We start from the raw sequence: 15,596 nt of genomic DNA on the forward strand, positions 1-15,596 counted from the left end.
AGACATGTCATTGCTCAACTCCCCCAGTTTCCTGTTATATACAACCCTAAATAGTATCACCTTTCGTTCTAAGAGACGATATGCTTGTTTAGGGTGAAAAAGAATAAAAAAAAACAAATCAATTATTTAAAATATCGTTTATTTAATATCCCAACGTCCTATGATTTTTATACAGTTAACAGACGCCTATGATTCACGGTAATCCTTTCTAAAATATACGAAAGATATTATTTACAATAGTTGCGAAAGTTCTTTCATTTGGTGAGGAATTGAAATTAATCGAAAATACGTGTGGTACCGCAGCATTGCAATTGCTCGAAATTTATAATAAAGGTGTTTCATCGATTCGGGACAAACGTCGACTCGTAGGAAAGCGTATTTCCTTAGGAACCCCCGACAGATAATCGAAAGTATCCCTCAACAAAATAATCCATTCTTTACTATTGATAGAAAATAATTAACTATATATATATATATATATATATATATATATATATAATTTGAGGTTGTTATTTTCCAAAGGTAGGGTAACCAGTGAAATATAACGAGGTTCATACAAGAGTGCTCAATACAGAAGTAGAGCAGGTTACATTTGTCTTTACATAAGCAGTAGTTTGTTGCTACACAGTCATGAGCATGTTTCGGTTTACTAGTATTTACTAACTAGTATGCTCATGACTGTGTAGCAACAAACTACTGCATATGTAAAGACAAATATATATATATATATATATATATATATATATATATATATATATATATCTGATGATGATTGCTGCATCTTTCCAGATGATCGCTTCACATTGAGTTCTCCCAATCTTGTCGTCCATGCCATCTCAGATGACTCTGTACTCCCGCCGCAGATTTGCACATCTTGAAGCAGATGTGACATACAAATTGAGCAATTTCCATCGAGTTGACTTCCTCTGCAGGTTGAAGGGTAATCCCATGAACAATCACATGTCTTCTCAGACCAGCAGTAGACTTGCAAACTTTGCTGCATGTTAAACAGATAGTTTGGTTTGTGCAAAGTTGACCTGAACAGGAGTTTTGTGCGACTTAAGGTGGTTAACATAGCCAACTTTTGACAAAAGCACTCGTTCACAAGTGTCACATTTCCAGCTCTGTATGTTATAGTTAGGACCGTTAATTAAACCTTTGCGAAGCTCTCGCTTCAGATTGCTGTGGGCCTGCTTTCTTTTCTCTAGAGCATCACAACTTTCACGTACAAGCTTTCGCCACTTCCGGCTTTGCAGAGTAAGTTCTGCCCATGTGTCGATGTCGATTTGTAAGACTTTCAAATTATTCTTTGTAGAGTCCCTGAACCTCTTTCTAGGCTTGTGTTGAGGGCGCTTGCCATTTTCCAGCTCCCCGTAAAAAATTTGTTTTGGCAGCCTACAATCTTTCATTCGAACCAAGTGGACCACCCAACGCATGTGAGATCTGATTAAAAGGGTCTAAACACTAGAGCAACATGCTCTCACAAGGACTTCAGTATCGGGTACTTGTGCTTGCCACTTGATGTTTAAGATACGGCTCAAGCATTTTTTGTGAAATCGTTCAAGTTATTTAATGTGCCTTTGATGCAATGTCCATGTCTCCGATGAATACAACAGTGTCGTTAGCACACAAGTCTTGTAAACGTAGATCTTAGTCTTGTCTGTAATGCCACGATCAGACCACGCTCTCTTCTCCAACCTTCCAAAAGCTACAGATGCCTTCTGAATTCGCCTGTGGATTTCAGTGTCGAGACAGTCATCCCTCGACAGAGAACTACCAATGTACACAAATGAATCAACTACTCCCAGTCTAGCACCACAGACCATGATGTTCGGCTCCACGTATGGCTGACCCGGTTCAGGAGTGAACATCACCTTTGTTTAAGACAAACTGATCCTCAGACCAAAGGCCGTGCAGGAGTCAGCAAACCTATCCATTATATGCTGCATATCAGTCTCAATGTGCAACTAAAAAACATCATCGTCTGCATACAGTAACTCCTTGACCAAGACATGATGCAGCTTGGTTCTGGCATTAAATCTTGTAAGATTAAAAATGCTAGCTGTGGTTCAAAACTTTAACATGACACCTCTATCACAATCTCGAAAAGCATGAGCAAGTAAAACAGCAAAATATATAGAGAAAAGAGTAGGGGCAGGAATATCACTTTGTTTGACACCATTGTCAACTAGGATTTCATCAGACAATTTTCCGTTAAACGAGACTCGAGCTTTCATGTCCCTGTGCAGTTCCTTGAATATTCTAACAAAGGTTGGAGGACACCCTACTTTCTCTAAGATCAACCAGAGAGCATCCCTGTTAACGGTGTCAAATGCTTTGGTTAGATCCACAAACACTTGATACAGTGGTATCTGTTGTTCAATGCATTTCTCCTGGACTTTCCGGGCTGAAAAAATCATATCCATAGTTCCTCTGCTAGACCTAAAGCCACTTTATGACCATGGAATAGCATTAGGACAAACATCCTCCAGTAACCTGCTTAATAGAAGTCGTGCAAGAACTTTCCCAACAACTCCCAAAAGCATAATTCCACGGTAGTGGTCACAAACATTTTTCTGTCCTTTTCCTTTAAACAAGGTTACCAAGACACCATCAATCCAATCCTTTGGAACAGGAGCACCTTCCCAGATTTCCTCAACAAAACCAAGGATAGCATTAGCAATATTCGCCCCTCAAATCTTAAGAAGCTCCACCGGAACACCATCCAAACCAGGTGCCTTGCCACTGCTGATTTGTGCGATAGCCAACTGCACCTCAACCAGATGATGCAAACGATCCATTCTGAATATGATATCACATTGGTAGGCTATCAATTGCATCAGCTTCTACTGCTGAGGATTGTGAAACACATCAATAAAGTGCTTTTGCCATCTTTCTAGATCCTTAATGACAACAGAACCATCTTTCGACATCAGGGGAGATATTGAAGAGGTAGGAGGACAAAATACTTGGCGCAGGAGTCCATAAAATTCCTTCGAATTTTTATGTCAAACGCCTTTTGGATCTGTTCTGTATATTCATCCACCATTGGTTTTTCTTTTTTTCTTATGTGGCTTTGACCTCTTTGTTTTGTCACAAATTAGTTGTATGATCAGAATGATCTTCACAAAGTAAAGATTCATAAGTTGTCTTTTTATTCATCAGCAACTGATTAATTTCAAGATTGTTGTCGTCAAACCAGTCCTTGTTCTTACCCCTCTTGAAGCTAAGAACTTCAGCACCAGTAGAATAAACCTGAGTCTTAAAATTCACCAATGTACCATCAAATGCAAGATTATCGAGCTTTTCCGCCATACTCTTTTGAACTTCAGGCAACTTTAACTTGGCGACATCAATACGGCTATGTACCTTAACACCACTGTGACGAATTTCTTACGGATTCGTAAATTAAACTTTCCTCTCACCAACTTGTGATCGGTGTCACATTCAGCACTGCGCATGACATATATATATATATATATATATATATATATATATATATATATATATATATATATATGTATGTATGTATGTATTGTCATGAAATAATTTGTTCCATAAACCCACCAACCCTCTTTAGAACAGTGCCATTTCTTACAAAAAAAAAAAAACATACCGAAAAAGACAAATACAAAAAAAAGTTTGCATTCGCTGCTACACATTATTTTACACAGAATCAATATTTATTCATGTAACTTACCGTAGGTTGATTTTTTTAAAAAATTATTTACATTTTTCTCCGTTAAAGTTACTATACAATAAATGTCTTCTTTCATGATGTTTACTTTTTTGCTAGCGTTTTAAAAATTTGATCAGCGCTCGGCATATTTAGGCGTTTACGTAAGCTGCCGGATTATCATAGAAAAACCGTTCGTTCACTGCATAAATACATAATTTATATATATGTAAGTGTATAATAGGGTTTAACAATGTAGGCTAACGGAATGGTGGAGTGAAGTGACGTATAAAGAAAATCAAACGGTGGTCGCTTCTAAACTATAAATTTTAACGTATCTATTTATTCCTACAAAGTCTTTCACATAGAAAATATAGACTCATTGTTTAATATAACTGATATGATTAAATATATTTGCGAATTGTGAGAGATTCCCGCCTTTTTTAATAGAAAGAAAACAGAAAGTTTGCCGTGAAACGGAACAAAAAAGAGATATGGTGTGCTACAAAAAAGTTCCAAAAATGACAAGCCAGTAATTTTACTAATTTAATATTTAAAAAGAAACATTGAATTAGTTTATGACATATCAACTTTTTGACGAAAGTTTGAAATTTTAAAATTCTTAGCAGGAACTAAACTATTAAACGATCTAATATTATGGAAGCTACACACATTCAATCTATCTATATATCTATAAAAGTGAACGTGTCTGTGTGTCTGTCTGTGTGTCTATGTACATTTCCCGACGCAATAACTCTATCAATTTTCAGTCTACAGACTCAAAATTTGATATACAGGGTACTGAGATTTGGAAAAAAATTTTGTAATCCGTTTTCGGCCAGAGATTTGGCTGTTAAGGGGTCAAAGTTTGACCTTGGAGAACTCTACCAAACTTCTCCGCCAATTTTGGGTCTAAACACTTGAAATTTTAGACATGCGTTCCTTGGACATGGATCTAACTTAATAACTTGATATGAGCCTAAAACAATAAATGTAAGGGGGTCATATTAGGGATCACAGTTTTAAAAAAAATTACCTCTGTGGTCTCTACCAAATTACTCAGATAATTTCTGGTCTAAGCATTTGAAATTTGACTTAAAAGGTATTCATAGATAGGGCAAGCTTTTTAATCGGTTTGGGTCGAAAATTTTGGCTACTAATATATAAATGTATATATGTATGTTTGCATGTCTGCCTTAAACTTTAGACAGAGGCGACGGATTTTCACAAAATTAGTATCGGTTTGAAGCTCGACCCTTCAGACGACAAATGCTGAAAAATTGGCTAAAAACATTAATTTCTTCACCCTCAACTGGGCACTTTTCTACAGGGAGGGGTCGCTTTTTTCGCCGATATTTTCGAAAGTCTCCCCTTTTTACGATTGTCTAGCCTTAATTTAAACATACGTCACTTCCGGTTTGACGGTGATCCTAGCAGCAAAGATGTCATGTTTTTTCCTGTTCTTTTCCTCCTTCGCGGTTCGGGTTCGAACCTGCCTCCCTACTACCACTTTTTTTTTGTTTTTTTGCCCAACAAACACCTCCAAACACCTGGGTCTAGCCGGGCTGAAATGCTAGTAAGTTTATAAGTAGAGTTAAAATCAAAATTATCGGGATTAGTTATTATTTTATTACGATCTGGCTTAGTTTACACGATACCGTAAGAATGAAATCTAACTTTGAAAACCATATTTCAAATATTATCTTATAATGGCCTTGTTAAAAAAAGCTTAGCACCGGTTATGAAATTTACTTGTAAATATAATTATAAAAAATCTTTAAATGCCGAACAAACATCTTGCTGCTAAACTCCCCACAGTCCCTTGTTAGTTATGTAGTCAAATAGTATCCCCTTACGCCCAAGTGGCAATAACCATTGTTTGGGATGAAAAGGCGTTAAAAACAAATTGGGTTTAAAGAGAACAATGTTTTAGTCTACAGGAAAGAAGTCCAGTGTTAATATCTCTTACAGAGGAAATTTCTGGACAGAGACTCTGTTAGTGAAATTTTCTGTTGAGTTTTAGGTACAGGGAAGGAGAAAGAATAGGCTCATACGCTCTAAGTAGAGATAATTATCAAGGTCTTCATCCTCATTGGTCTTCGAAGTGATGACATAGACAGTTCTCCTAAAAAACATTCTATAATATAGTGCATATGGGCGTGTGAGAAAAGATCGGCAGTAGTGACGAATGGCTGACCTGTGAAGGGATTAGCAGCAACAGTAGTAAAAAAAAGGCGGATATGCAAATTAGGAAGTGTGCTCGAGATGAGAAAGGAAACAATGGAGAGGAAAATGCATCACGTTCTCGAGGCAGAAACAAAGTGCGAGCCTAAGAAATGAACGTGTAAAGTCGAGGACGAGAATGGGCCGGCTGTAACCGGCTTGCGGTCGGAGTAAGGCGAAATGCACCAGGTAAAATGAACATGTGGCAGCGAGAGACTTTTTAAGTGGTGTCGAAAAAACCAGAGTAATGATAGTAAACACTTTTGTTTAAAAAAATGGCGATCCAGGTTTTTATCTATTTATTTTCTTTCTTTGTTTGTAACTTTAACGTTACAATCCTCAAACCTCAATAAAGCTGGTGATTTGAAGAAAATCTTCTTGTTTACAAACGTAAATTTTCTATTAGACATGCGCAGAGTTAGTATCGCAGAGATCACCAGATATTCAGTGCTTGGTCCTGTTTGCTGAATATGATAATGAACGTCGTCTCTTTCTTTGCATCATTTCTCTTAAACTTCAATTCAAGCTGCACTTTCTGTCCCGTAGTCGCAATACTGCATATCTATGTTTGTTTTATAAGTACTTTAATGGAATGTACTCTGATGAACTTCTAGCACTTGTCACTTCTCGATGTAAATACTCCTAAAAAAAACCCGACAAGCATCAAAAGCCCACTCTTGTACTGTTGATGCCTGGCAGCTTCCTATAAGACTTCCTTGACTTTAGCATCCTCTCGCTTTAAATATAATGTGAGTATACCTTGTTTCTGAACTCATTACATTGTGTTTCTATTAGAGACGATTCAAATAGTATACTTTTAGGTTCCAAGTCTTGTTTGGGATGAAAAAGGAGTTGTTCACTTCCCTATAAGCATGATTCTAAATAATAGCCTCTTATGTTTACGTGCCAAAATAGTGAATTAACAATGATGAAAAGTAAATTCACCGCTCAAATCTTAAATCAACTACGTTTTGTTTTGTGAACTTTGGTCTGAATACCAAAAAGAAGAGACAGAACCCTCCGGTTTCAGAGTAACGCTACGTCCTTGCAACGGATATTCACCTACCGCAATCACCTTTCAGTTCAGGACAAGTTCTCAATTTGAACAGTACAAGTAAGGGGAGTTAGTGATAAGACATTATACATATTTCCATTTGCGTTGTTGGTGACACAGCTTCAATAGCGCGTAATTTTTTGGATACAGAATGCCGATAATGAAGTGATAAAACCAAATTACAGAGACGAAACCGAGTATATTCTTTCTAAGCAAAACTGGGATAGGGCCGACCAGTTCTCTAGATGAGTCTCTTATGTAAAAAAAAATGTTGAGTATCTTCTTAGATTAGAGATGCCAGTTTTTTTTTTAATACATAAAGTTTGAAAATCAAACTAATTGATACAACGCAATAATACATTCCAAAAAGCCCACTCATCGTATAAGTTTTGGATGAACCTCTAAAGGCTACAAATACGTATATCCGATTGTAATAATTTAAACTATATGGATAAAAGACTAACCCTTTGTGTTTTCTTAAATACGTAATTTATTCCGATTGTGTTAGGATGTCAAATTGTATGAAAGAAAGTAATATGGTGTATGTATATAGTGAAAAGGGTGTCCCTCATTTAATCCCGGGCAATATCAGCTCAAACTGCTTGTAATGAATATAATAAAGATACCAACCTGTAAGCTCTTTAGAAGTCGTCTTTTCATTTGTCATATACGATGTCGTCTTGAAATACAAAATACAAATGGCAGATGGGTTTCTTTCACCGCTTTTATGCGTATAGATTTGACCTCAATTTTAGCGTACGTCTCACTCGAACTCATAAATCAATTAAGAAAAAATTAAAAAGAACCACTCCTATGAATCAATTATATTACATAGGAAAAAAACTCCAAACTAGCTGAAGTGTTATCGATTAGTGAACTGTGTCATTAGTGATAGTTGAAATGTTTAAATATTAAAATGCACTCCTTCAAAATATATTAGGAAAAAGACATAATAATCGATTTTTTTATTCTAACGATTCGTCAATAAAGGAATGAAAATTTAAAACCAAGTGAACTGGCGCCAGTGAACTGCATAATTAATAGCATTGATATAAATCATGAAATAATTGCTTTAGGTCTTATTAGTATTCATTAAAGTAAATTATGCTTCGTGCTGCTGCAATAAGGTAGGTTCCCTCTACCGTGCTAGAAAATTACTCACACCTAAGATATATATCTCTATGAATATTTCATAACAATATTCCATGCATGAGTGGATGGTACATTCACTCATGCATGGAATATTGTTACCAAATTTGGGCTAGTGCATTTATATCTAGTCTCTCTCCTCGTAGACAGGGTCTAAGAAAGAGTATAAAATCAAATAAAAATAAAATAAGTCCCGCAGTATTGGTCAACCTCCAACAACTGTTTTATCGTTGCACTGTTGTTTTAGAAGCATTTTAACAGAACTGTGCTCTGATGAACTCATGGCACTTTTTCCCATTAGACTGACATACATACGATCAACCTGAAAATAAGCAAAATTCCACCTCTTCATTTTGAGACCGCTATATGCAGGAAATCCTTCTATTTTAATAGTTTCTTCCCTCAAACTGTTGGACATGGGAACTTAGTCCTTTTTCAATCTTCCCTGAGTGTACTAACATGCAGAAGTTTAAATGTACTGTTAACAAACATCTCGCTATTCAGCTCCCCACAATCCCCTTTTAGACACTATTCCAAATATGAACCCCAGGTGGTAGTCTATCTTTCTGCAATTCTCTATTAGTTTGTCCATAATAAAAACCTTAAAACCCCCATTCTGTAATGCAGAAAAAATAATTAGAGAAATTTCTCTATTGCTCACATAAAAAAAAATATATTCCAATAAACGAATCTGCTAGATCTCCCCTTCTCACCAAATACAGATGGCTATAACGAATAGATAGATTTTTTTTCAGGAATTATGATTTTATATTCATGTCTATGCCTGCATTTGATCATCAATTCATCTCTTTTATTTAATATGTTTGTATGTTCATACTTAAGTATTCTAGTTTTTTCTTCCAGACATAGATTGCATCTATGCTTAATCCTCTATGAATTACATAAAATTGACCAGTTGACAACCGGCGTAAGGCTTTCGTATTTAGGGGTCCACCATTGATTAGCAAATTCAATTTATTTATTAAAGGATTTAGGATTAGGAAAGACATATGATTATGATTTAGAAATATAGTAGATTGTTAAAATGACAGACCTATAAATTACAAGATTGATATATATATATGTTTGTGTGTGTGTGTGTGTGTGTGTGTGTGTGTGTGTGTGTGTGTGTGTGTAAGGTCTAGATATAATCCGATAGATAGTTAAATAGAAAACGTTAAATATACATTATTATACAGATTGATGAGATAGATAGACTGTAAATGAAATATTCAGACGTGATTAGCAATGTTAATCTTATGAAGTTTAGATAAACATGGATTATCAAAGTGAGTTATTGAGATTTTAGATATAAATAGAGAAATAGATTCATTGTAGTGGTGCAATATATTAATTAACTATATAATCAACTGTGGTACCAGTATTCAAGAATTCTGGCGAAAGAACTGACCCATTAAATTATCGCCCTATTAGCCTCCTCCCACTTTTTGCCAAAATATTTGAGACCTTAATTAACCATGCTCTAGTCCAGCACCTTACAGATGCTAAACTTCTGACCGACCAACAATATGGATTTAGACAAGCCCGTTCCACGGCAGACATCCTCACTGTAATCTCTGAACGCATATACCATTCACTGGACAAAGCGGGAGAGGGCAGAGCGGTAGCTCTAGATATATCTAAGGCTTTTGACAGGGTATGGCATGAGGGTCTCCTCAGGAAGATTAGATCATACGGTAGCACTGGTAGAATACTTAACAGAATTAAATCCTTCTAAGATAAGAGAAAAATCCAGGTTGTCCTCGACGGTCGTACATCTAAACAATATGATATAAATGCGGGAGTGCCCCAGGGATCTATCCTTGGACCTCTGCTGTTCCTGATATTCATAAATGACCTCCCCGACAAAATTGCCTCTGAGATGGGTATATATGCTGATGACACCACACTCTATAGCAGGCATGACAGGAAAACAAATGAACATATATCTAAAGTAATGGCAGAAACACTAGAGGATGACCTCCAATCAGTAGTGGAATGGGGACAAAAATGGATGGTCACGTTCAATGCCGCCAAGACTAAACTGGTTTCATTCAATAATTACAAGAAACCTTCTCTACCACCTATAGCAATGGCCAACGACTCTTTATCTGAGAGTACGTCTTTCAAGCTCCTTGGCCTAACGTTCACAGGAAACATTAGTTGAAACAATTACATCGAGGGTATTGCCAGGGCCACTGCGAGGAAGGTGGGCTCTCTCTACCGTGCTAGAAAACTTCTAACACCCGAAAGTATCCTGTACCTCTACAAGGCCACTATTCGCCCATGTATGGAGTATTGCTGTCATATTTGGGCTGGTGCATCGGCTACTAGTCTCTCGCTCCTTGACAGGGTTCAAAAGAGAGTCGCAAATCTGATAGGCCCTAAACTGGCATCTAAGCTTCAGCCTCTGTCCCATCGTCGAAACGTTGCATCCCTTTGCCTGTTCTACAAGTATTATAATGGTGAATGCTCTGATGAACTGCAAGCACTTGTGCCCCCACGACGTAAACACCCTCGAGAGACCCGACAAGCTGCAAAATCCCACCCTCACACTGTAGAGATCCCTAGATGTAAAAGATCTTTCTACTCCAGTAGTTTCTTCCCCAGAACTGCTAGACTTTGGAATTCCATTCCAGGTCACTGCTTCCCCAACTGTACTGACATGCATAAGTTCAAGTGCAACGTGAACCAACATCTCGCTGCCCAAATCCCTACATAGTACCCCAGTAGATGTTTCCCCTGATAGTAGCCCCCTACACCAAAGTGGCAATGTGCCTTGTTTGGGGTGAAAAAAAAAAAGATGTACTTAATTGGCATTTATAATATTTTATTCATATTTTATTAAGTACGTCGTACACATGTGTTGAGGTAACACCCATACAGATTCTGACGATTGACTAGCGACATTTGCAGTAAGCAGGTTCTGTTTTTCAGTCAGTCTGGACCCGGGAGTCAAAGGGAGAGAGTCCTAACATTACTTATTCTTCAGTTGGGCGGAGTTTCACTGTTTTTGCGCCTTCTTGTTCAACAGTCATACCGCATATCGATGAAGGAATTCGAATCTAAAAATAACAGTTGAAAATTCGAAAAGAAATTACGCGAGAAATTCACAAAATAACAACCCGGCCGGCGTTAACTTGAAAGGGAAGAAAAAGATTTTCTCGAAAGCCCCATAGACAAAAGTAATAACGGACAGCCATTAAAAAGGAAAAAAAAGAATTCAAATAAGGAAAAGTTAAACTCTTAACATAAGTATATTTATTGATATATTTCTTCAAATTGTAAGTACCATCGTCCTTGTTCACATCTTGAAAAAAGTTAAAAAAAAAAAAAACAGACTTTAGTTACACAGGTTTTTTGTAAGCCGTGAAGTTTAATAATTAAAAAAGAACTGTCCACGTTTAAAGTGTTGACCTAATTTCGCCCACGCCTTTACGTTGAAGTTAATTCATTGCAAACGAAAGATTGTTTTCTGTGCTAACAAGTTATGCAAGTTGTCAAAAAGAACAAAAAAAAACCTAGGAATTTGGAATATAACATTTTATTTGTTCTAGATGTTTTCTCCTCAGAGGTGCCTGCTAATAATTTTCTGACTGTTGTTGAAGGAGACATTTTTGTTTTTCAAACAAGAAAAAGAGATGAAAATATTTTTTCTTGCAAGCTAGCTGACTACTACAACTCTAACTATAAGGTCAAAAGGCCATGTTGTTTCACAGTAAATCTTTTGGGGGAAAAAGATTCCTCATTTGTAATTTTACTTTCAATGCGTACACCTAAAAAAGAAACAAGTGATAAAAAAGAAAGTTACAGTCTTCACACACAAATAAGGAAGAGAAAGAGGGTATTTTTCCATCTCTTTTGTTCCCCTCCGAGTTTTCTTTCCCCTTCCACTGTTCAAAAAAAGAGAAAGATAAAAAGGAAAAAAGAAAATATCTATGTCGTTGGCTTAGAGAAGATATTCAACATAGATGGGTTCAAGGCAATCAAAAACGGAGGAAAATTTAAAAGAGTAAAATAGACAGCTCTAGTAAAAAATTCAACAACCACAATTTTTCCAGCAATTCCACAAAGAGCTGGAAGAAATAGGATAAAAACAACTGTCCGAACAAGAACATACACAGCAACAGTGGCAACAAATTTATTAGAGGAGAAACTCTGACGTTAACAGAAGGGACAAGAGGAACTGTTTTTAAAACTGTTGAACAGGACAGAACACCGTGATAACAGTACGGATTTTTCCCAAAACATCGTATGGAATTTTATTGTAACGTTCACCTATGCATTGGAGTAGGATAAGACGTCTGGTGCTTTTCATAGGAGATACGAAGACTCATTTACTATTAATTTCCAAGAGTAGAGCAATGCCGAAAAGGTCCTGCTACTTTTCGGTCCTAATACGACACTTATTCGCAAGAGATGAAAGTGCTTAAACCTGAAGAAACGCGACAACGAAGATTATCTTACCTTCGCGTCCATTGTAAACAAGCACTGTGACGACTTTTGTTAGGCTGAACTTCCCATGTTAAATAATAATTTCTAAATAATAACGTTAATATTTATGTCCGCAGGTCAAATTCTGGAAAAGTAGCGATTTGTGTTTATTTATTTACGCTGTTATGGGTTTATGTTTATGTACGCATGCGCAACCGGAAGTCGTAAACCAGATGTGGGTTACAACACCCGTTACAAGGTCATTTGAGTTTTATAATTATATATATGTATATATATATATGTATATATATGTGTATATATATGTATACATATATATAGGCAACATTTTTCATTTAAACAGACATTGTTAAAGACAAGAGAAATAATAATAATAATAATATTAATAATAACAATAATAATAATAATAATAATAATAATAATAACAATAGAATAAGTTGATTGTATTAGAATTATGAGGTTGCGGTGTATTACAGTTAGTGGGAGTGTTGTTTAATTTCTAATCAACAAGGCAAAAATACTACAATGAATATTAGAATGGTAGTGAAAAGTTTTTTTTGTTTTTTTTTACATAGTAGTTACCACTTATCAAGGCCCGGAAGCCACTCGGAGAGTTATTGTGTGTACAGAAATCAATCGGATAATGTCGTAGTAATCGTCAGCAACGAAGATTAGATAAAGTGTCTTACTTAAGGAGGTGGTTTATCAGAAAATTGTGTATGTTGGACTTGAAGACACCCAAATTGTAGTCAGGTGGGAAACAGGCAAACGGAAGAGAATTCCATAGGCGTGCTTTTCTAAGAAGGAAGCTTTGTTTATGGAATCTACGTTTTGATTTAGACATATATAAAAAGTGGGGAAAATTCTTGACAGTGATTTCAGCTAGACGGGTGTTTTTCGTAAAAGATTGGCGAGGGGGGCAAAGATTTGAGCTCAGACGAGCACTTGCCCTGGAAATAATGATAAAACAAAGACAGGCTCGCAACGTCTCTTCTGTGGGAGAGAGGTTGCAGAGAAGAGAAAAGCACCCCCCACTATGCCACGAAGTTTATTTTGTACTCTGTCAAGGCATGATAGGCTTTTTTAGCAGCTCCTGCTCAGATGTGGCAGCAGTATTCCATCCTTGGACGTACTTGGCTTTTATATAGATAGAGAGTTGCATCAGTAGTGAGATATGTACTGGAGCGGTAGAAGGATCCCACCATTTGTCCAGCGACCTTGGCACCAGACTTGATGTATGTGTTCCATTTCAGGTCAGGAGTAAAGGTCAATCCCAGAAGCTTGTCAAAACATGGAGCTGCCCCAAGACGAGAGCCATCGATTTCAATTGATGCCAGATGGGGATCAGAGCGTTGATGATGTAAAGATATAAGCTTGGTTTTGGATGCATTAAAAGTAACCAGCCACCTCTTTCTCTACTGTACCACGCACGCAAGATTAGAGGAGAGAGAATCAGAGAAAACTTTGTCATTTACGGCCTTTGATGTGTTACTGTAGATGGTCATGTCATAAGCATAGATGTCAACGAAGTATGTGTTTTGAGAGATCATTGATGTAAAGAGAGTTGGGCCCAGGATGGATCCTTGAGGAACTCCTGCATTAATACTGAGGGCCTCTGATTTCTGTCCATCAAACACTACTCTTATGAGCTTATCAGAGAGAAATGATTTAATAATTGAGAAAACATTTTCAGTTATACCGTAGCTAGAAATCTTGTGAAGTAGGCCTTTATGCCATACCTTATCGAAGGCTTTTGATATGTCAAGAGCAATTGCCCTAGAAAGGAAGCCTTTGTCCAAGATTCACTAATCCTATGAGATGTAACCGTTAGCACATCTGCTGTTGATATAGCAGAACGGAAACCATATTGCAGATTATTTCTGCTGAGGTGGTTGACTATTTCTCTATTTAATATGGATTCCAGCAACTTACTCATGATTCGTGGACTCCCGTGGAGAGTGAAGAAAGCTGAAGCGACTGACCAACCTTGTCTTTCTGTGGAGGATCAGGGTCAAGCTATCATGCTGTGACAGTTGTTCTGAGTTACCAAAATAACTGTTGAACATTCGATCGGAAAAGCATAAACGAACTCATATACCGGCGAACCTCCCCACTCTGGAGCCTCGTTCGGTTTATAATATCCTTGTTCTTGATCTGTCGATCTGAAGAATTAACAACCGTCAGATACTCTGCTCAACCATGAAATAACAGTCACTCCACGGGCAAATACATTTTTCCTGTACGTAGTCTGCCTAACATTACATACGATAACACATTTTTATAACCTCACCAACAATAATAAATCTCCCCGGCGTCTACAGTGTAGCATCTGTTCTTCAGATGCTACACTTTAATTTCTTGTTTTCTGTCAGTGGAGGAAAATCCTTCACGACTGAGACAATTTTTAATTTTTGTTCCTTTTCTCCACATTAAAAAACCACCCTGGTGTCTAACTCTGTCCCGTGGGGAGGCATTGTAACTAGGTACAATAATTAAATATCTCCGAGAATCAACAAGAAATAATCTTCCTGCTACTATCAACAAGAAAATCTGTGACCTCACAAACAAGACAAAATCTCTTATATCATCAATAAGAAAAAAGTTACCTTGACATCACCAACATTCATCTAACATAACTTAAATAGCAATCTTTCTAACAGCAGCAAAACAGGAGAGCAAATCAAATTCGAACACACAATGCTAACGACATTAACACCTCAAGGAAAAATATTAAAATTAAAAGTATGGGTGATGAATAATTCGGATAATCTACTAGACACAGCAGAGCTGTATAAATTTCAACTGTTGGATTTATCTATGAATTCTTTTTGTCAAGATGTAAATACTAAAGCTTCCGCCGATAAATGTAAGAATTAAATAGAATTTGTTTTTTGTTTTTCTATGAGGCTTAATAGATGTTACAATGTGATTAAGATATGTGAATCAGCCAATTTGTGTCTGGAGAAAATCAACTTAGAATTATATAGGCCCAAGAAAATGAAAGTTTTATCAAGAGTTGAATATAGTTAAAAGGACTTATTG

The 15,596-nt window shown here is 36.7% G+C and overlaps 1 protein-coding gene across 1 annotated transcript in view; it reads right to left on the minus strand.

The window, feature by feature from the left end:
- Nucleotides 1-7,737, minus strand: part of LOC145303411 (glioma pathogenesis-related protein 1-like) — a 70,031-nt gene extending 62,294 nt beyond the window's left edge. The window contains exon 1 of the mRNA XM_080144735.1: nt 7,584-7,737. Within this exon, the coding sequence (XP_080000861.1) occupies nt 7,584-7,613 (30 nt within the window). The 5' untranslated portion in view covers nt 7,614-7,737. The remainder of the gene's footprint in view (nt 1-7,583) is intronic.
- Nucleotides 7,738-15,596: the final 7,859 nt, after the last annotated feature.

This window comes from Euprymna scolopes, chromosome 2 (genome assembly GCF_053919585.1).
Source record: "Euprymna scolopes isolate OS-2025 chromosome 2, ASM5391958v1, whole genome shotgun sequence".
Classification (NCBI taxonomy): Eukaryota; Metazoa; Mollusca; class Cephalopoda; order Sepiida; family Sepiolidae; genus Euprymna; species Euprymna scolopes.